A 22,642-nucleotide genomic window follows, 5' to 3' on the forward strand; every position below is an offset into this window, starting at 1 on the left:
GATTTTCAGGCTAATTACTTTGTTTGAGAGCCCATGTGGGAAAGGATTTCTCTATTGGTGTCATGATCTCGGTATTTTATTAGTAGATTTTCAGGCTAATTACTTTGTTTGAGAGCCCATGTGGGAAAGGATTTCTCTATTGGTGTCATGATCTCGGTATTTTATTAGTAGATTTTCAGGCTAATTACTTTGTTTGAGAGCCCATGTGGGAAAGGATTTCTCTATTGGTGTCATGATCTCGGTATTTTATTAGTAGATTTTCAGGCTAATTACTTTGTTTGAGAGCCCATGTGGGAAAGGATTTCTCTATTGGTGTCATGATCTCGGTATTTTATTCCTAGGTTTTCAGTCCAATTACTTTGTTTGAGAGCCCATGTGGGAAAGGATTTCTCTATTGGTGTCATGATCTCGGTATTTTATTAGTAGATTTTCAGGCTAATTACTTTGTTTGAGAGCCCATGTGGGAAAGGATTTCTCTATTGGTGTCATGATCTCGGTATTTTATTAGTAGATTTTCAGGCTAATTACTTTGTTTGAGAGCCCATGTGGGAAAGGATTTCTCTATTGGTGTCATGATCTCGGTATTTTATTAGTAGATTTTCAGGCTAATTACTTTGTTTGAGAGCCCATGTGGGAAAGGATTTCTCTATTGGTGTCATGATCTCGGTATTTTATTCCTAGGTTTTCAGTCCAATTACTTTGTTTGAGAGCCCATGTGGGAAAGGATTTCTCTATTGGTGTCATGATCTCGGTATTTTATTAGTAGATTTTCAGGCTAATTACTTTGTTTGAGAGCCCATGTGGGAAAGGATTTCTCTATTGGTGTCATGATCTCGGTATTTTATTAGTAGATTTTCAGGCTAATTACTTTGTTTGAGAGCCCATGTGGGAAAGGATTTCTCTATTGGTGTCATGATCTCGGTATTTTATTAGTAGATTTTCAGGCTAATTACTTTGTTTGAGAGCCCATGTGGGAAAGGATTTCTCTATTGGTGTCATGATCTCGGTATTTTATTAGTAGATTTTCAGGCTAATTACTTTGTTTGAGAGCCCATGTGGGAAAGGATTTCTCTATTGGTGTCATGATCTCGGTATTTTATTCCTAGGTTTTCAGTCCAATTACTTTGTTTGAGAGCCCATGTGGGAAAGGATTTCTCTATTGGTGTCATGATCTCGGTATTTTATTAGTAGATTTTCAGGCTAATTACTTTGTTTGAGAGCCCATCTGGGAAAGGATTTCTCTATTGGTGTCATGATCTCGGTATTTTATTAGTAGATTTTCAGGCTAATTACTTTGTTTGAGAGCCCATGTGGGAAAGGATTTCTCTATTGGTGTCATGATCTCGGTATTTTATTCCTAGGTTTTCAGTCCAATTACTTTGTTTGAGAGCCCATGTGGGAAAGGATTTCTCTATTGGTGCCATGATCTCGGTATTTTATTCGTAGATTTTTAGGCTAATTACTTTGTTTGAGAGCCCATGTGGGAAAGGATTTCTCTATTGGTGTCATGATCTCGGTATTTTATTAGTAGATTTTCAGGCTAATTACTTTGTTTGAGAGCCCATGTGGGATTGATGTCATGATCTCGGTATTTTATTAGTAGATTTTCAGGCTAATTACTTTGTTTGAGAGCCCATGTGGGAAAGGATTTCTCTATTGGTGTCATGATCTCGGTATTTTATTAGTAGATTTTCAGGCCAATTACTTTGTTTGAGAGCCCATGTGGGAAAGGATTTCTCTATTGGTGTCATGATCTCGGTATTTTATTAGTAGATTTTCAGGCCAATTACTTTGTTTGAGAGCCCATGTGGGAAAGGATTTCTCTATTGGTGTCATGATCTCGGTATTTTATTCCTAGGTTTTCAGTCCAATTACTTTGTTTGCCCTGAAAGGCCGTAGTGTTCCTGAAAGACCTTCCTGCTTTCCCTATGCAACACCATGATAGTCTACACCATGATATGTTACACCATGATAGGCTACACCGTGATATGCAACACCATGATATGCAACACCATGATAGGCTACACCGTGATATGCTACACCATGATAGGCTACACCGTGATATGCAACACCGTGATATGCAACACCATGATATGCAACACCATGATATGCTACACCGTGATATGCTACACCATGATATGCAACACCATGATAGGCTACACCGTGATATGCAACACCATGATATGCAACACCATGATAGGCTACACCGTGATATGCTACACCATGATAGGCTACACCGTGATATGCAACACCGTGATATGCTACACCATGATATGCTACACCGTGATATGCTACACCGTGATATGCTACACCATGATATGCAACACCATGATATACAACACCATGATATGCTACACCATGATATGCTACACCGTGATAGGCTACACCATGATATGCTACACCATGATAGGCTACACCATGATATGCTACACCATGATATGCAACACCATGATATGCTACACCATAATATGCTACACCATGATATGCTACTCCATCCCTTGTGAGAACGCTGCCTAAATAGGTGAAAGGTTCTATCTGTTTAAGGTCTGTATGCCGAATGTTGACGTGGGCAATAGTTGACTTGTAGCCCATACGCATACCTTTAATACGCATACCTTAAGTACGCATACCTTTGGTTTTATAAATTTTATAATATTTTAGAACAATGTCAGTTTGGTTTGCCCAGGATTCATTGACTCTAAAACGTGTCATGAAACTTACGTGCTACGTAAGAAGACGATGTCCGGTCATTTCATCCTTGGTCACTTCATCATTGGTAACTTCATCATTGGTCACTTGATTCCCGGTCATTTCATCCTTGGTTACTTCATTCCCAGTCATTTCATCCTTGGTCACTTCATTTCCGGTCATTTCATCCTTGGTCACTTCATCCCCGGTCATTTCATCCTTGGTCACTTCATCCCCGGTCACTTTATCCCCGGTCATTTCATCCTTGGTCACTTCATTCCCGTTCATTTCATCCTTGGTCACTTGATCCCCGGTCACTTCATCCTTGGTCACTTTATCCCCGGTCATTTCATCCTTGGTCACTTCATTCCCGGTCATTTCATCCTTGGTCACTTGATCCCCGGTCATTTCATCCTTGGTCACTTCATCCCCTCATTTCATCCTTGGTCACTTCATCCCCGGTCATTTCATCCTTGGTCACTTCATCCCCGGTCATTTCATCCTTGGTCACTTCATCCCCGGTCATTTCAACTTTGGTTACTTCATCCCTGGTCATTTCATCCTTGGTCACTTCATCCCCGGTCATTTCATCCTTGGTTACTTCATCCCCGGTCATTTCATCCTTGGTTACTTCATCTCCGGTCATTTCAACTTTGGTTACTTCATCTCCGGTCATTTCATCCTTGGTCACTTCATCCCCGGTCATTTCATCCTTGGTTACTTCATCCCCGGTCATTTCAACTTTGGTTACTTCATCCCCGGTCATTTCATCCTTGGTTACTTCATCCCCGGTCATTTCATCCTTGGTTACTTCATTCCCGGTCATTTCATCCTTGGTCACTTCATCCCCGGTCATTTCATCCTTGGTTACTTCATCCCAGGTCATTTCATCCTTGGTCACTTCATCCCCGGTCATTTCATCCTTGGTTACTTCATCCCCGGTCATTTCATCCTTGGTCACTTCATCCCCGGTCATTTCATCCTTGGTTACTTCATCCCCGGTCATTTCATCCTTTGTCACTTCATCCCCGGTCATTTCATCCTTGGTCACTTCATCCCCGGTCATTTCAACTTTGGTTACTTCATCCCCGGTCATTTCATCCTTGGTCACTTCATCCCCGGTCATTTCATCCTTGGTTACTTCATCCCCGGTCATTTCATCCTTGGTCACTTCATCCCCGGTCATTTCATCCTTGGTCACTTCATCCCCGGTCATTTCATCCTTGGTTACTTCATCCCCGGTCATTTCATCCTTGGTCACTTCATCCCCGGTCATTTCATCCTTGGTTACTTCATCCCCGGTCATTTCATCCTTGGTTATATCATCCCCGGTCATTTTAACTTTGGTTACTTCATCCCCGGTCATTTCATCCTTGGTCACTTCATCCCCGGTCATTTCATCCTTGGTCACTTCATCCCCGGTCATTTCATCCTTGGTTACTTCATCCCCGGTCATTTCATCCTTGGTCACTTCATCCCCGGTCATTTCATCCTTGGTTACTTCATCCCCGATCATTTCATCCCCGGTCATTTCATCCTTGGTCATTTTATACCCGGTCATTTCATCCCCCATTAAATATTTTTTCATTATGAATAGTTCACTTGTGCTGTTAAGACTTTGACTTTAAGCCTTCATTTCATGTAATGTATAAATAGGATTATGTAGAATCCTTTTTTGACATGTTATTAATGCGTTTATAATGTCTCCCCTTTCTCTTTACATTCTTGATGAGAAATCTTATAATATATTGTAAATCTGGGTGTGTATATATTGTAAATCTGGGTGTGTGTTTAACTATAGAGCTTCTATTGAGTGTGAGGGTGTAATATTATAATTTTACCTGCGTATGACGTAACGATCAAAGGTCAACGTGTGGTGAAAGTAGTGGAAATCATTTAAGAGATGAGAACGATTAGAGTACTTATGATCATGCCGCTGAGAACTCCTGAAGATCATCTTTCACTTTATTTTATATTTCAATCGCTCTTTCTTGAAAATGGGCGCGTCATTTTTAGCCTTGAAATAAGGTTTTATTTTTTCTAATAAAGACCGATTCAGGATATCATGTCGCCTATATAAGTTTTATCGGTATATATTTCGTATTTCTATCGATATTTCGTGTCTACATGTAAATGTAAATATGTATTTTGTATATTGATATTCACTTTTGATATCAACACTTGGTATGTTTATGTAGACATAAATACTTGTTTATACTATGCTTCCGCCATGATGAGGTTTTAATAGCCTTTTTAATTGATTGAGTGTTTTTTTGGAAATAATCTTGCATGTATACATAGTATGTGACTCTCTCTATCTCTCTCTGCCATTAGGCGTCGATATCGTCTAAATTTTCCCACCCCATTTTATCTTACTAGTACTATTATGTATAATACATATCTTTTTTAAAAATGACCTCTATATTTATACATGTTACATATTTATAGTTTTTAATAGCATTTAATTTGATTCTTATCTATATTATCTATATTAGGCCTACACCTTTTGTCATGTAAATAACAATGAATATATTAAATATTGCTATTTCATGATTTTTACAATTGCTATTTGTTAGATGAAATGACCAGATGATGAAAAGAACGGGATAAAATCAACAAGAGATGAAATGAACAAGTGATGAAATGAACAAGAGATGAAATAATCGGGGATAAAATGACCGGGGATGAAATGACCGGGAACAAGTAAGACGTGTGTACAACGTAATGTACCATCTGTACTACATAATGATATAAGTTTACTAAATATTGAAACATTTTTATGACGTACACACGATGAGCTAATTAAGAGTGACCTTGACCTTTCAAAGTTCACTCTCTATATATACACAGACATATATGACTGTACTGTAATAATATAAAATGGTATTCTAAACAAAATCTCGCTGACTACAAAACCACGTCTTTTCACTCTAACTTTCTGGAGTCGTCTTCTCTTACCTAAGACTGCAGACGACAATGCCAACTTTCTTGCAGCGTTCACAACCCACCGCTAATATCTTTCCCCCCGTCACCATAGAAACACACACACACACTCCATAACAGTCATCCAATAGGGCTGAGAGCTTTGTACTGCGTTTTGTACCTCCTCGAATGGCGGTGAGACCTAGATCTATGTGAACCCCCAATGTTCGGCTGCCCACCGGGCAGGTTATTTGAGCTGGAGCTAGTGTCGTCGGCCTTGCTTTTTTTTTTTTTTCTCTGACGCTTTCACAGCTCGAAATAAATACAAGACTTGATCCTAGTACAGGGGTTCTCAACCTGTTGGTCGCTACCCCCATGGGGGGTCGATTGACAATTTGCCAGTGGTGTTTGTGTGTGGATGTGTGGGTCGCGGCAGAGTGGAGGATTGTAAAAAAGGGGTCGCCGTGCATAAAAGGTTAAGAACCGCTGTCCTAGTAGAGCTATTGCGTGCATTTCAACTACAAGGGGACTGCATTCTCGTGATGTTCAAAGAACGGTAATTTGTCACAAAAAAGTAATATGGCAGAATGGCGGCACAGTGACATTAAAAATTCATGTAAGATCTACATAATGCCATTAGGCTGGCGTCTCTTGGGATAGGGCTGACTACTTTTCACACCAGCAATGAGCTCTCTACTCTATTATTTTTCTAGTCACTTTTGTTGGTGGTAGAAGAGAAGTTCCTCTAGCATTCAAAGCTTAAAAGAGTTACACATAAAGCTAATCAATGAATAATAATAAAGTGTTCTTGTATAGATTAAAGACAGACATATAGTGGAAACCCACATGGCTGCCTGGTCGTGCGGTCAGCTAGCTGGTCCCAGACTGACACCCAGCCCGTTGCCATACCCTATCATACTGCGAGGATGTAGATTGAACTCATAAACAAGGGACCTTAACATCTTCGGCCCTATCGCTCGCAGGGTCTGATAGTGGAAATTTACTTTTTTTTTTTTTTACTTACATAGTAAACTGACGTAAAAACAGTAAACATTTTTACAAACTTTAATAACTTATTAATAAGCATTCACATTACAGTCTCCAATCACCTGTCACGCGCGATACACGCCACATTTCCTCATCAGCATATTTACTGTCTACTTCAGACACTGTCGGATCGTGGGGATGAGGATTACTTATTTAACATACCTGACTTGGTCCTTTCGACTCGCACCATATGGACCACCGGTGGACAATGGTTATGCTTTCCCCCAAATGTGGCGAACTATGTAGGTCACAGCTGGGGCTGCTTAGCCAAGAAACACTGCATTCCTCATTAGTCTTCGGACTCGAAGACAATCCTTATTTGTATTATCTGGAGCATATGGACCCAACAGTACTACTGCATCGGACTCCACGCCCCCTCTCCCAGTTGGGTGCATGTCCATCCTGCCATCTTTGCTTCTAATTAAGGGTAATATATCAAAAGATACGGTAAGAGTTGACTGTCTTAGGAGAAGTTCAAACAAATACTCGTAGCACTCCAAGCAAACGCTCTGTGGAGCAGGACTCGTTTACATACACTCAGACACACTAACATACACATACATACATACATGCATGCATACATACATACATACAGACATACATACATACATACATACAAACATACATACATACATACATACATACATAAATACATACATACATAGATACTACATACATAGATACATACATACATACATACATACATACATACATACATACATACATACATACATACATACATACATACATACATACATACATACATGCATTCATACATACGTTTCAGCATGTAGAGCAAGTTAAAGACTAAACTGTTTAAAAAAAATCTTGGTCTTACGACTGACAGTAAAAAAACGTAGAAAAGTTGTAAAAGTGGGGGGGGGGGTGTCGGTCTCAGACATTTATTTGTTTGGGCGGCGAGCACGTCAGAGATGACTGAAGCTTTGAAGAAGAGCAGATATTGACCAGACGTTGACCAGATGTTAACCAGACGTTGTGTAAGAACGTTAAGCTTCCTTTTTTTTTTTTTTGTGGGTCATAACGTGATTTTGTTACTGTTTTCTCTGGACTTGTCTCTTCAAGTACTAATCCAGTCGTCTTCGTTATGAGATTGTCGAAAAAAACAATCGAAGATGCCCGAGTCAATTTTCAACATCTGGTCTCTTTCTTAATAAGTTCCTTGACATCTATCGTTTGGTCTTTCCGTACTAGAGTCTCTAGTCACACCTCCTGGTCTTTCTCTATACTTAAGTCCCAAGTCACATCACCTGGTCTTTCTCTATATTTAAGTCCCAAGTCACATCACCTGGTCTTTCTCTATATTTAAGTCCCAAGTCACATCACCTAGTCTTTCTCTATATTTAAGTCCCAAGTCACATCACCTGGTCTTTCTCTATATTTAAGTCCCAAGTCACATCACCTGGCCTTTCTCTATATTTAAGTCCCAAGTCACATCACCTGGTCTTTGTCTATACTTATGTCCATAGTCACATCACCTAGACTTTGTCTAAAGTCCCTAGTCACATCACCTAGTCTTTGTCTATACTTAAGTCCCTAGTCACATCACCTAGTCTTTGTCTATACTTAAGTCCCTAGTCACATCACCTAGTCTTTGTCTATACTTAAGTCTCTAGTCACATCACCTAGACTTTGTCTAAAGTCCCTAGTCACATCACCTAGTCTTTGTCGATACTTAAGCCTCTTGTCACATAACATGGTCTTTTTCTATACTTATGTCCCAAGTCACATCACCTGGTCTTTCTCCATACTTAAGTCTCTAGTCATATTATCAGGTCTTTCTCTATACTTAAGTTTCTAGTCACATAACATGGTCTTTCTCTATACTTAAGTCCTTAGTCACATCACTTGGTCTTTCTCTATAGTAAAGTTCATCGACATGTCTTATTATCTGGTGTTTCTCTATACTTAACTCCCTAATTAAGAAGCCATAATCTCTAATCTCTATACTAAACTCCGCATTCTCTAATCTCTATACTAAACTCCCTAGTCAAGTAGCCATCATTTCTAAACTCTATACTAAACTCCCCATTATCTAATCTTTTACCAACTCCCTAGTAATGTAGCCATCATCTCTAATCTTCATACTAAACTCCCCAGTCAAGTGTCCATCGTGTCGTCTCTCTATACTGAAGGTCCTGGCCAAATAGCCATCATGTCACCTCTGTCCATTGATCTCAGCTTAGTTGACAAAGTTAAACTGTACTTCTAGACAGAAGACGTCATTGTGTAAAGTAGCCATCTGTGTCGTGAGTCTAACTCATTAGTTCAAGCTGCTCTCTCTCTCGTGCAATGGTGAGATTAACAAAAGTCCGAGGACAGCTCGCGGTGCCAGATAGGATAAGACTAATTACAGTCAATGCCTTGAATGTTTTAATTCCCTGAGACCTAAGTCCAGAATTTCCTTTGATTCAAGGTGTCCTTGAACACGCTAAAATCGTTTTCACTACAACGAAACAATAAAAAAAAATACTTTTGAGTTTATTTCGATTAACACTTAAGTATAAGGAGATTTAATCCTAGAAATGAGTATATGTTCGACTTTCAAATAGTCTCTCTATTATAAAACAAGCTACTTCTTTAACAAGCAATACAAAATAGAATACGTTTTTAAAAACAAAGTTTTTCTAAGGGAAAGAACCGCTAATTACTGCCATGTATCTGAAAATTACAGGGTTTAATTCCCTTTTTGCTATGTAAAACAAAATTAATTATTACTAAATAATTAGCAAATTGGTAAAGTTTTGGATTGATTCGTGCATTTTTATCGACTATCAATAATTATGCAAAATTTGAACTTGGTCCGATAATGAGAAGTGGGAGAAAAAAACGTGTCCAAACAACATAATAAGGGGACAAAACCGACATCTCTCATTAAGTAGCATTTATTCCCCTTATTTCGAAATCAAACAAAATATTTAATCACCAACAGTTAATTAACTAATTGTTTTTTTTTTTAAATTGATTCATGTCTTGTCAGGTTCAATGGATAATTGTACAAAGTTTTAACTTGACCCGAGAATGGTTTACCAGACAGACAGACAGAAAGACAGACTGAGTTGATAGAAGTATTGTAAAAGCATAACTTATATTGAGTAATGGGAAAGCACCTTTCAATCGCTGCCACATCTCCCCCCCCCCCTTTTTTTTTCTATATAGACTTATTTAATAAATACTAATTGATTAACTCATTGGTTATATTTTTTTTATTTGATTCATGTGTTGTCATCGACAATGAATAATTGGGGAAAATTTCATCTTCTTCCGGGAATGGGTAGTGGGAGTGTTATGGACAGTCGTTAGGGTTGACTTGTAGCACCAAACTGCTGGCAGCCAAATAAAGATGTAGGCTGTTAATAAATATATATATATATATATATATATATATGTATGTATGTATGTATATGCATGCATATATGTGTGTGTGTGTGTTATTGCTATGCTTGACAGGTGGTGTAACTTCCGATAGCTGGGCCACTATTTTTCAGAATTTCAAGTTGGCGTCTGTCTATCCGCAACAAACACACCATCTCTCTCTGTCTCCAGTGGCGTAGCTATGGTAGTGGAATGGGGTAGGAGAATTTGAAAATCCCTCCGGGCCACCAAATGAGTGTTTGAATTTATTTTTTTTTACATTAAATATTACGCCATCATCTCATGCCATGATGTCGAATGGCAAATGCAGGGGTCCCTAAAGAGGCCAAGCCATTCCGGGCCCCCAAATGATGACAAATCCCCATCTACGCCACTGTCTGTCTGCCTGTCTCTCTCTCTCTTTGAATAATTAGATCTATATCTTATAAAACTTTTTTTTTTTTAAATTTCTATTTTCAAATGTCCATGTGGAGTTCTAGTGATAATAAGGAACTACAATATTTCATGTCATTTATTTGTGTTTTTGTTTTGGTATTTGAATTGTTAGTAGCAGAATAGTATGGTGCTCTGCATCATCATTTGTTTTTAATCTGATCTATCAAAGGGCATCGTCCATTTTTTTTCTTCAAAAAGTATGGTGTTCTAATATGATCATTGTGTAAATTATCATAAGCAAATCTTTTGACAAAAGTTTATATTTCTTAAAATGCTAAATGTATTATTATTTTTTAAAATGTCAACACTGGAATGTAATTACAAGATCTAGCAAAATTATGTCTGTCGGTTTTATATATTTATTATATTAGTAACTAAGCTAAGTTTAAAAATAAACAGTTTAAAAAGAGTTCCATTCTGTCGTGCGCTATATTACAAACTAACCAGAGAAATAAGAAGAAAAGAGATGAGGGAGGGGGTGTTGGCACGAGGAAGACGAGCTGGATTAGAGACGTGCATTATGTCAACATCTGGACAAGATTAGAGGACGATAATCACATTGCGTCATTGGCGTAGCGATAGGGCGAATTTATGTTATAGTAAAAAAGGGAAACAAACTATGGTGCGAATAATTAGGCCTAAGTGAAGGTCAATTTAATTTCTTCAGCAAGAGTTTTATAACAAAAGTGTATTTTATTTGCTCGTGAACTGTAAGCCTAAAAATTCGAAATTAGCTAATCAAAATAGTTGTGAAAAGTTGGTGGGTGGAAGTTTATATAACGATACAGTTTTTGACTAATTAGAAGCATTTAAACTGGGTATAGTCGGCACCTTCGACATAGGGGGTCACAGTATAGTGGGGCTTTCACCTTTTCCTTTTTACTACAAACACTTACACACACATTTCCTGTGGTCTTCCTAAAAAAAAAGGGTGGGGTGGGAGTGAGGAGGAACGCCTGGCCACTTTGATAGCCCCAGGCTATTGAAGCAAACTGACGCTAAAACTTGTCTCGCACCGTATCGGTTTGGTCTGGTCACATTCAATAGGTCCACGTCACAGACCTTGTGTCCATGTTTACCGTCCGTCTACTCATTGGTAGCAAAGGTGCAAAAATCTATTGAGCCGAGACTTGTATAGATGTTACATTGGTCAACGTAGGACGTAATGCTTCAGGAACAGTAAAGAATTGATAGTAGATGTGTATATAATGGTGATAAGGTTTTTTAAATTGATTAGAAGACAAAAAGAAAATGTAATTGTCTTATAGTTTAATTTAAATATCATTAACGCAAATACAAAATGAAATATTTAATATACAGGTAAAAAACAATCTTTCTTTAGAAAACGTTGCCTGAAGTGTTTCTACTCAGTAATGCGTATGCCTAATGCCTAAACAATGCCTAGTTCAAGTAGGGAACGGGGAAGTTATTTCGTACAGTGCCAATAGAATGGTCTCCATTTCCAGCTTTGCCGATGATACATAGTCACATGCGTCATAAGTCACGTGAGGGGAATTGTAAAGGGAAAATATCGTCTCTTGAGACGTAAAATGCCACAGATAGATATATATCTTATCTTATATAATACAGACGTTACTTCAAAAAAGAAGATGATTACGTCCTACGCGTCATGCATTTCGTCATGCATATTAACATAGATAGATAGATAAATAGATAGATAAATAGATAGATAGATAGATAGATAGATATATAGATAGATAGATAGATAGATAGATAGATAGATAGATAGATAGATAGATAGGTGTCTTATCTTATATAATACATACGTTACTTCAAAAAAAGAAGATGATTACGTCCTACGCGTCATGCATTTAGTCATGCATATTAACATAGATAGATAGTGCGCGTGTGTGTGTGTAATTCCTATTCATTATATTAAATTATATACTTGACTTGGATAAATGTGCTGTTACTGGGGTAGGCTATATGAAAACAAGCGTATCTATTCTTTCAATAAATGAATCGCTATGACATGTCGCATGGAAAAAGTTTTTTTTTTTTTTTTAATTCAATTTTACGTAGGCTTACATACTCAATGCATCTCAAATTAGATTAAAGGCTTACCCAACACTTCAGTGACACATAGACACGACCGGGGCGGCCATGTGAGACAGCTGGACATGTTGCGCAACTTCGTTACCATTGTTAGACCGTCAACCACCCAGATCTCCCCACCCCCCTAAAATCTTCACTTAAATTTGACCAATCACAATGATCTAGCTTACCTAAAAACAGATTTGTAGGATTGGGTTCCTGGCCTTGACCCTGTGTATAAATCAAGTCCACGCCGTAGTTTCATCTCGTTCTTCAATAGCAAAAGAACTCTTCTAGATCATTGCTTTTTATTTCTATGTTGGATTAACAAACACAAAATTGGTGAGTTTTTTCCAATTATTTTCTACATATTGTTTCAATGTTTTCCAGTTCAATCATAATGATATCTACCTCTTATGATTTATGAATAGTCCTTATTATATACGGGTTTAGACACTAAGAGAGTACCGGTACGCAAGTTAGATTATTGAATAATTCTAAATATAGACATTGCGCTTAGAAACAGTCACGTGATACACGTTAAAGTCACCTTGACCTTTGTAGCAATAGAATACACACTGCATATTAGGACCCTATGGCGGAAACGAATTTAGGAAATTTAGGCACCGGATAATTAGGCACAGGATATTTACGGATATTTAGGTACCCGGAAATTTAGGCACCCGGATAATTAGGCACCCGGAAATTTAGGCACTTTTTGACAAGGCAGAAAATTAGGCACCGGATAATTAGGCACTCTTTAATTAACGACCTTAATTTTGAAAGTAGTTTTAAAATGTTAACGTATATGTTATTCTTAGGCTATGGGCTGTGTTGGGGGAGTGTTGGTGATAAATATAATCGCAATCGCCCCCTGCTTGTGGAAAAGGGAGGGGTCGTAATCTTAAAATGGGATGGGCGGGGCGAGGGGGGTTAAATTGGAACATCAACAATCTTCTATAAGCAGAATAAGAATTAATAAGAGACCAATATTCCAAAAAAAAATGATATTTAAATTTTTAACTCATCTGTCTTCTCCATAAACTTTTTTTAAATTTTCAAAACAATTATATTTTATCGTAATTTCTAGCCGTTTTGCGATTTCCATTGCTATTTATATAAATATTATATTACATAAATTATGATAAATTTACATATATATTCAATAAAAGTTAATTACCACATTTGAAGGACGTAACACACCTATACACTCACACAATAGATCTTCCTAAAGGGGTTACCCATTAACAATATAAAAGAAGGAGTGTTGATAATAGATATTAATGGTATTATAAAATATGTATACTACTTTAGTTTATCAACATATTAATTCCTATAAGTAACGCGCGCAAATCCATCCTGCTCATTTCAATTCCCACTATAAGAAGACAATTTTCTCCAGACTTCCATTTTAGCAGTTATGTTCAATGCTGTACCCTGCCCTGTACTCCAGTGTGTAGCCTTGAGACTCATTGCGTCATTTTCACGACCTAGTTCAACATCTACCCGCCACAAATCCTCTCCTGTAGTGGGAGTGCGTAAAGGGGGAAGGGCTAAGGTCAGGAAGCAATGAGAAGAGAATCAACTCTACCTCCCCTTCCCTGAATACTGTGAGGTCTATATTTTATAATGACTATTAATCCGGAGTCATTTTTTCCACACATTCTCACGATTGTCATTTTTTTTTCTCGTTTTGTCAGTTTTTCTTTTATATCATGAAAATTCAGTTAGAGTCGTTATGGTTGCTATTTTTTTGATAACGTCACCAATAGCCCATAGCCTAAGGATAACATATACGTTAACATTTTAAAACTACTTTCAAAATTAAGGTCGCTAATTAAAGAGTGCCTAATTATCCGGTGCCTAATTTTCCGCCTTGTCAAAAAGTACCTAATTATCCGGTGCCTAAATTTCCGGGTGCCTAAATTTCCGGGTGCATAAATATCCGGTGCCTAATTATCCGGTGCCTAAATTTCCAGATACCGGCGGAAACAAATGATGCATAGCATGCTAAATGGTGTATCCGCTGTAAAGTAAATTTGTTTTTCCTAAGATGTGTTTTTTTTTTTGTGTTAAAGTTAATTAGGCTATACATGTGTATTTTGTGTACGCACCCTTAAGTACTGCCGTACAGAATCACATTTTCTTCTCATTTAGTTAGCAAACATAGTTCAATGTCCTTGACATTGTAATTAGTTTGTCGTGAAAGTTCCCAATTGACCTTACTCAATAGCCTCACTGCATGACTGATAGATTAGAAGCCTTCTCTAACTGGTATATGACATTTAAGACACTAACGCCAAATTTTAGATAATATATATATAATATTAATATACCGACCTATGAAAAAAATACCACAAATGTTCATATTGCTCATATTGTTATGAGATTTTCTTTAGATAAACAATGTAATGTGGTTCTTGGAGACGCTCAGTCGAGGACATTTGAATTCATTTGGCTGGTCTATTTCTGGAGAGAGTTCATTTCCAGCCTAACGGTTTATCTGTGGCCCAAGGTTTAAGAGAACCAGCACAACGACCAACCGCCTCTACTTTCCCCAACAAATGTCAGATAGGTGGACTCTGAGAGTGCAAAGAAAAACCTGTATTCACTAGGATTCGAACCCGGGACCTCGGTTCGGAAGCCAAGCACTAAATTTACCGCTGCGCCTCCTACAAAACGGCAGCGGTGGTGTTAGTATCCATTTTACAGATTGTCACGTAAAAAAAAAAAACATTGACAAATTTTAAAACCATTTCAAAAGCATAGAGAGAAAAAAAAATGTCAGATTATCTAAGAATATGACTAATATAGAGCACCATACTTTTTGTTTTCACTTTAAGCTGGTTGCGGCCTATAATTAGTTTTTATTATGATCGACGCCACTATTGCAAGGACTCTTGCAGTTGGGGGCTCGTGAGCTGATCCAGGTTCTTCTATTTCCCGCGCGCTTTCTCCCTGGATTGTGTAGAGCTGTTATGTCCATTTCCATACCACGTTCGTAAGTCGGTCAGCTAATCATCTGCGATCTGTCTGATATACTGTCACCTGCTCCACTTTTCAGCCAACGTAACCATTGTTACCATTTTGAACTAATAGGTTAGTCAGCAGAGGTTCTCAGCCTGTGGGTCGCGACCCCCTTGGGGGGGGGTCGATTGACGATTTGCCAGGGGGTCGCCATCAAAAATATGGATTTGTTATTGTCTATTCTTCTATTGCTGTATGTGTGTGTGTGGGAGGGGGGTCGCGGCAGAGTGGGGGATTGTAAAAAAAAGGGGTCGCCGAGCATTAAAGGTTGAGAACCACTGAGTTTGTGTTTCTCAACTATTTGCCAGTGGCGCCTCCCCCCTCCAAAGGAACATTTGTTCGCGCCCCCTTCCCTCTTTAGCTTGCCGGGGGGTCTAGGAGAACATTTAAACTCCAGCCTTGGGGGTCTGTGGGGGGTTTTAAGAGTGATACCAAAGAAAAAGAAAAGCATTTAAAACCTATTTATAACAAAAAAAAGATGAAACTATAGGTAGATAAATATTTGAATATAGGACAAAATCATTATTGAGATATTATTGGAGTGACAGCATGCTACCCTTTCTAATAAGCAAGGGGACCGTCAAGGGGGGGAGGAGCGCTGAAGTTTGCCTCATTGATGTACGAAGCGGAACACCGGAAGCCAAGCACTTCACCTATCAGCCACCGTGCCTCCAAACGGATTTGAATTAGAGATGGGAATCGAACCCAACTTTTATAGTTCGGGTTCGGTCAGATTTAAGCTCGATTTTGGTTCGATTCAATGACGAGTATATTTCGGGTTCAGTTCCGTTCGGTCAGATCTAAAGTTCGGGTTCAGTTCTATGTTATGACGTTAGGTAATAGAAAAAACTAGGTAGATATAATAATGTTTAATTCAATTATTAATTAGATAAAACAGCGATGCGAAACCTTATTTTGGTCGGTGGGCCGTTTTAATTCCCAACACATGTGTCACATAACAGAAAAGATTTTTAAAAAATTAAATAATAAAAAATTTTGTTTTATTAAAAGCCGAGGAGAAAATTTTAAAAAGCTTCTCTTTCAGACCGTACGATCTATAGGGCAGATGATGTAATGGTCATCTATTTCTGTGGTCCACGGTTAACGAGGGTGTCATGTAACCATTATAACGACAAACCGTCTTTACTTGGTAATGCTCTCTCTCTCTCTCTCTCTCTCTCTTAGTATTTAATTAAGATTTCTACTTGTCATGCGAAAAGGAGTAGCGGCTTTGACTGCATTCTTATTTTCATTACACATTTCTTCCATCACTGATACTAATACCCTCTAATGCATTCCTCTATGTCGACAAAAAAAGTATAACTTAAAATGTGAGCAACACTGTGCCATGCCCTTACCGACGACTAATTGTCTTGTCCCTTCTTGGTAAGTATTCTCGCCAATCCTCTAATCTCTAGGCGTTTCCTAGCCATCTTTTCCTGGTGGCTCAAACTAAGAATGTCACCATATTTCTTGATGTTTTTGATCTCATAATGCTGTTTAAAGGTACGTTCTCTAAAAACAGCTACAAATAATATAATAATAAAATACCCAGAAAGACACAAAGATAAAGGCACATTCCTCGTCCCATATGCTAGGACAAATTTGTACAAATACTCCTTCTTCCCTAGTGCTATTAGAGCATGGAATGGGTTGCCTGAGCTAGCCAGGAAAACCAGTGACTTGGCAGAATTGAAGTCATTGGTTAATATGCATGACTAAATGCATGACGCGTAGGACGTAATCATCTTCTTTTTTGAAGTAACGTCTGTATTATATAAGATAAGATAAGATAATAAAAAAAACATATCGGCTTATTTTCGTGCTCCATAAAAAGGCGAAGTCGTGTTTCCACTTTTCCTGGTAGTTTCTACATTCAGAGTCTACTTTTCGTCTCTTCGACTTTTCCCCTTTCATTAAAGCACAACTATTACATGCTACGGTACCATTCGAGGTGAATCGAAAGAAGACGACCCAAAATGACCCAGCTAAGTTTTCCAAAAAAAAAATAATGAAAACACCAAACTGTCAAGTTATATCACTCAATACGTTTATTTGTTTTTTCTTAGTAAGTTCCGGTTGGGTTCGGCCGTAAGTGAGATTCGAGTTCGGGTTCGGGTTCGTTTCCCATCTCTATTTTGACTTTACGTACAATGAAACAAAGTCCTCTCCTCCATGCGCAAGTAGTTCAACACACGCACACTGACAGAAACACACAGTAGCGGATATAGTCACACACACACATACACACGGGTTGATAGGTTAGTACATTAGGGGAGTCACTTGTGGTAGAAGTTTAAATTTGACATCATATTGTTGTTTAACTTCTTCCGTCTGTCCGTCTGTCTGTCTGTCTGTTTACTACAGGTTATTTATCCACTTACGATTCTTTGACCAAGTTAAAACAATTATTCATTGTCCCGAGCAAAACATGAGCGATAAAAAAATATCTTGTTTGATATAGAAAATATAACAGTAATGTGATATATCGCTGTAACTGTGCAGTCCTTTTCTGCCTTGGCTGACCGTCGTAACTCGTCACGGTTGACAGCTCGTCTAGCGCTGGCCTGGGGTTAACAACTGCGTCGGCTGACTACACACCTACCACTACCCCCATCTGTGTCACCACCAGATTATTAGAATATATTATATAATCGTTCTAAAGTTGTTTTTTTTTTTAATTTTGCTTGTTTTTTTTTCTTCTTTTCAGAAGGTTGTGCTATAAATAGCTGGTGTTGGATAACAACATGGCGGAAACTAGCGACAAAGTAGAGCTGGATGATTCCATCTTGTTAAGAACAAAAGCTTCTGGTTGTTCATCCGAGATTTTTAACCTTTTAACTTTGTGTGATTTCTCTGACAAAGCCCTTAACTGGGGCGTTCATCAAGCTTGTAATATAGGTCACGCCCACCTACTCCAGCTGCTCCTCCAAGATGGTACCCGACTGGAACTCAGAGACGACAACGGAAACACTCCTCTTATCCTCTGCTCCGCGAAAGGTTTCCCGGGCATTGTGGGCCAGCTCTTGAGCATGGGCGCTGACGTCAATGCTAAAAATAAGCACGGCGATACGGCGCTTATGCTGGCTACGTCAGTGGAGGTAATTCATTGTTTGCTGGAGGACAGGCTCTTGCACATAGATGATCAAAACCAGACTGGGAACACTGCTTTAATGTTAGCCATCGGTAAATCTCATTTCCAGAAGGTCAAATTGCTGATCAATGCTGGGGCTAACCCAAACAGGGAAGCCTCACAGAGTGGTTTGACTTCGCGCCATGGTCAACTTGTCAATAATTCAAACGAATCTGCTTTCGATATGGCCAAGAGAATGGGAGTTGGTAAACTGCTGGACTTGCTCTATCGTGCTAAATTGTTCAACTCAAATCCTTTGCACTTGGCAGCGGAAGAAAATGACTTTGAGACCTGCATCACATTGCTGCAGTACAACTTAATCGATAAAGATGAAACGTTGAATCTTCAGCCTGACATCCTCTGTTATATTCTTAGGCAGATACAGCAAAGGGAAGCTACTCTCACAACTGATGTGGAGCTTGTTAAAAAGCTATGCATGCTGGGCATGGATGTTAATATATGTCAGTGCTGCACAAAGTCACGCGTGGAGCTCGTGCTGAACACCGGAAGCTACGAACTGGCTGAAATTCTTTGTGCTCATGGGGCTCAGGTTACCCACGACGATCTTGTGTCTGCGGTTACAGGACAGCACGTCCAAATGATTCCGCTTCTGGTAAAATACGGGGCACCAATTAACAAATACGAACCCCCTGGGTGCTTGGCTTACAAAGGTTCGGCTCTTGATATAGCACTGGAGAATTCTTTCGTGGCTGCGGCCGGCATCCTTCTTTCTCTCGGGGCCAAGCTCGACGCCCAAGGCGCTGTCACTCAAGCCTTGCGGAAAAACAACGTGCAGTCTCTAAACTTTCTTATGACCGAATGTGCTGAAATGACCAAGTCTGTGATACGCCAACCACAAACGTTCACACAAGCTGTAAAGTCAGGAAACATTCAGAACATCCAGCTGCTGCTTGATGCGGGGCTGGACATCAACCGAGTCCACATCAATGGTACTCCAATAATGAGCGCGGCTCGTGTAGAGGTCGTAGACTTTTTATTAAGCAAAGGAGCCGACGTCAACTTTAAAACAACAACTACACCTTTGATTAATGCCTTGTCTTACAATTGTTACGACGAAATAAAGTCGATTTTTCACTATCGACTCAACGCCAAAGAGCTTGAAGAAAAAATAATCCTTCTCCTAGACTCATTTTTAAAGAATGGAGCATGTCTGCATGACTCTGATACATATGGAAATACAGCTTTAATGAAAGCCGTTACAATTAGCAATACAGAATCAGTGGTTCTCAAATATTTACTTGATAAAGGAGCAGAGGTGAATAGAAGAAACAACGATGGCTTTACAGCACTGCACGTTGCAGCGGAGTCTAACAATGTTTCGTGTGCAAAACTCTTGTTGGAATACGGCGCTGTTGTAAACCTGAAATGCCAAGCTGGGCTCACCCCGCTACACCAGGCTGTGGGAAATGTGAATCTTGTGAAACTGTTTCTAGAAAATCATGCGAACGTAAACGCCGAGGATGAGCGGGGGAACACCCCGCTGTTGCTTGCATCCAAGTACTTCGGAGACGTTGAGGACGTGGTCAAGCTTTTAATCACGCACGGCTCTAACGTCAACCACAGAAACAAGTGGGGCATGTACCCACTATGGCAGGCTACCAAACTCCACAACACAAAATGTCTGACATTGTTACTCGGCGCGAAAGCTGATTTAGGTCACGACAACAAACTATGCAAGTCCGCGCTTTCAGTATTGCTCAACAAATGGTTCCCCAATGAACAAACCCAGCGAACGGCTGCCTTACTGCTGGAGCATGCGGCTAGTGCTGAATTTGTCAGGGCTGATATAATCCATCGACTTATCGCCGCTGGCAATGATGGCATTTTGGCTCAGCAGCTAATTAAATCTGGCATTTGCCCAACAGATATAGTTCTCAAGAGAACCATCTTTGGCTGGCCTGAGACTTCTGTATCACCACTCGCCGTTTCCTTGATGCTAGACAGCCTGGACTTTGTTCGTTATTTTATCGAAAACTGGTACTTAACAAAATCAGACGTCAAGCTCCTGTCCAGAAATGAAGACGTCTTAAATTATTTGGAACAACATGAAGCTAGAGCTCTTCCGTACTTGAAGGAAGTTTCCCGCCAGCCAATGAGGTTGGAGCTTTTGTGTTTCATTACCGTCTCGTCTGTTCTAGGTTCCGACGAAAGCAGACGCCAAAAGATTCGTGAGTCCAAGCTCCCAGCCCTGCTGCAGGACCAGCTCTTGTTCACGAAACTAGAGCACAAAGTTCTTCAAGCATTGAATGTCGACAACGGCTTCATCTTTCTTCACCACCTGACAAAAAGCCTAGCCGATCAGGAGGAAGAGTCCGACTTTTACGACATGGATGAAGATTTTCCAGGGATGAATTCGTCGTCGGAGTCAACTCCCAATAGCCTGAATAACAGTGACATGGGAGATTTGGAATTGATTTAAGATTGAATAACATTGACCTGGGAGATTTGGAATTGATTTAAGGTTGAATAACAGTGACCTGGGAGATTTGGAATTGATTTAAGGTTGAATAACAGTGACCTGGGAGATTTGGAATTGATTTAAGGTTGAATAACAGTGACATGGGAGATTTGGAATTGATTTAAGGTTGAATAAAACTGACCTGGGAGCTTTGGAATTGATTCAAGATTGAATAAAAGTGACCTGGGAGCTTTGGAATTGATTTAATTTTGAATAACAGTGACCTGGGAGCTTTGGAATCGATTTAAGGCTGAATAACAGTGACCTGGGAGCTTTTGAATCGATTTAAGGCTGAATAACAGTGACCTGGGAGCTTTGGAATCGATTTAAGGCTGAATAAGAGTGACCTAGGAGCTTTGGAATGGATTTGACATGTAATATATCAACGAGTACGATGCAGACCTTATGGATTTGTCTTCAATAATGCTAACTGCCCTCTTATTCTTCTTTAGAGGCCTGTTTATGAAATAGACATTTACAATGATACGATGCCAACAGTAGCATTCCACACTAACATAATATAGAGTTGCTTGTACGCCTAAGTGCATTGATATCATTTTAATGTCTGTAATCTAACTATGTGTTCAATAAATTTTTAATACTGTATGAATTCAACATTTCTTTGTATTGTAGTCATAAAAGTTGTTTAATGATGATAGACCATGTTCAAACTTTAGGTTTTTAGCTGTACCATTTACGTCTGGTATTCAATATGAATTCATCTTGGTTAAAAACAAAATTACTAGCATAGAGATACTATCCAACTTTGGAATCGGTAGCGTTCAGTAATATAATGGTGGGCCCCCTTTTCCACCGTGCCCACTCGGCATTGTGATCCTATTTCGGATCCAGAGGCGTAGTGAGGGGGGTGGGGGCAAGGGGGAGGTGCCACACTCAGACAGACGCCAAAAAAAAAATATTCTAGATAGTTCAGTTAGGTAATACATTCTAAGGTTATTTGTTTTATATTATTATGAAATACTTTTTTATTTTTAAGCCTATATTTCTATGTGATGTTCATGGAATATGAAGGGGTGGGGGTGCCAATCAAGTTTCTTGCCCCGGGCGCACGTTGTGCTCGCTACGCCTCTGTTCGGATCTCATCATTGGTGATGCAGTCTTTGTATGTGAGGCTTTAAATTCTTGTCTAAAAGTAAAAGTAGAATGGTAAACCTCCACTCTATCTTATTCACCCCCGTCTCTTTAGTAAAACGTGTTCTATCTTGGAAACTTAGATACGAACAAAAAATCAGTGCACGTCTGGCATGCCAGCAACCTACAAGAAGCCACAGCTTGAGCCTGGAGTGCTATCAGCGTACCAGCAGCCACGGAGAGACAGAGTTTGGTGGTTGGGAAGAATATATCAAAACATGAAAAAAAACATACGAACTAGCTATATTTAGTTATATGCCGTACCCTCACAATTATCATAAGATGCATGTATGGTTTAGCTCAGTAATGCC

The 22,642-nt window shown here is 39.1% G+C and overlaps 2 protein-coding genes across 2 annotated transcripts; both read left to right on the forward strand.

Moving 5' to 3' along the window:
* The first annotated feature begins 1,938 nt into the window (after window positions 1-1,938).
* On the forward strand, window positions 1,939-2,517 carry LOC129922393 (keratin-associated protein 12-2-like). The gene has a single exon (XM_056008305.1). The coding sequence runs from the start codon at window positions 1,939-1,941 to the stop codon at window positions 2,515-2,517; it is 579 nt and encodes a 192-aa protein (XP_055864280.1).
* Window positions 2,518-12,776: 10,259 nt separating this feature from the next.
* Window positions 12,777-21,170, forward strand: LOC106071423 (ankyrin-2-like). Its single transcript, XM_056007412.1, has 2 exons — window positions 12,777-12,882; window positions 18,278-21,170. Exon 2 carries the CDS (start codon window positions 18,315-18,317, stop codon window positions 21,138-21,140), a length of 2,826 nt encoding a protein of 941 aa, XP_055863387.1. The 5' UTR covers window positions 12,777-12,882; window positions 18,278-18,314; the 3' UTR covers window positions 21,141-21,170.
* Window positions 21,171-22,642: the final 1,472 nt, after the last annotated feature.

The sequence above is a fragment of the Biomphalaria glabrata genome, chromosome 13 (assembly GCF_947242115.1).
Source record: "Biomphalaria glabrata chromosome 13, xgBioGlab47.1, whole genome shotgun sequence".
In the NCBI taxonomy this organism is placed as follows: domain Eukaryota; kingdom Metazoa; phylum Mollusca; class Gastropoda; family Planorbidae; genus Biomphalaria; species Biomphalaria glabrata.

What these genes read in the sequence shown, in the direction of transcription:
- LOC106071423 (XM_056007412.1), top strand. Translation starts at nt 18,315, where the DNA reads ATGGCGGAAACTAGCGACAAAGTAGAGCTGGATGATTCCATCTTGTTA.
- LOC129922393 (XM_056008305.1), top strand. Translation starts at nt 1,939, where the DNA reads ATGATAGTCTACACCATGATATGTTACACCATGATAGGCTACACCGTG.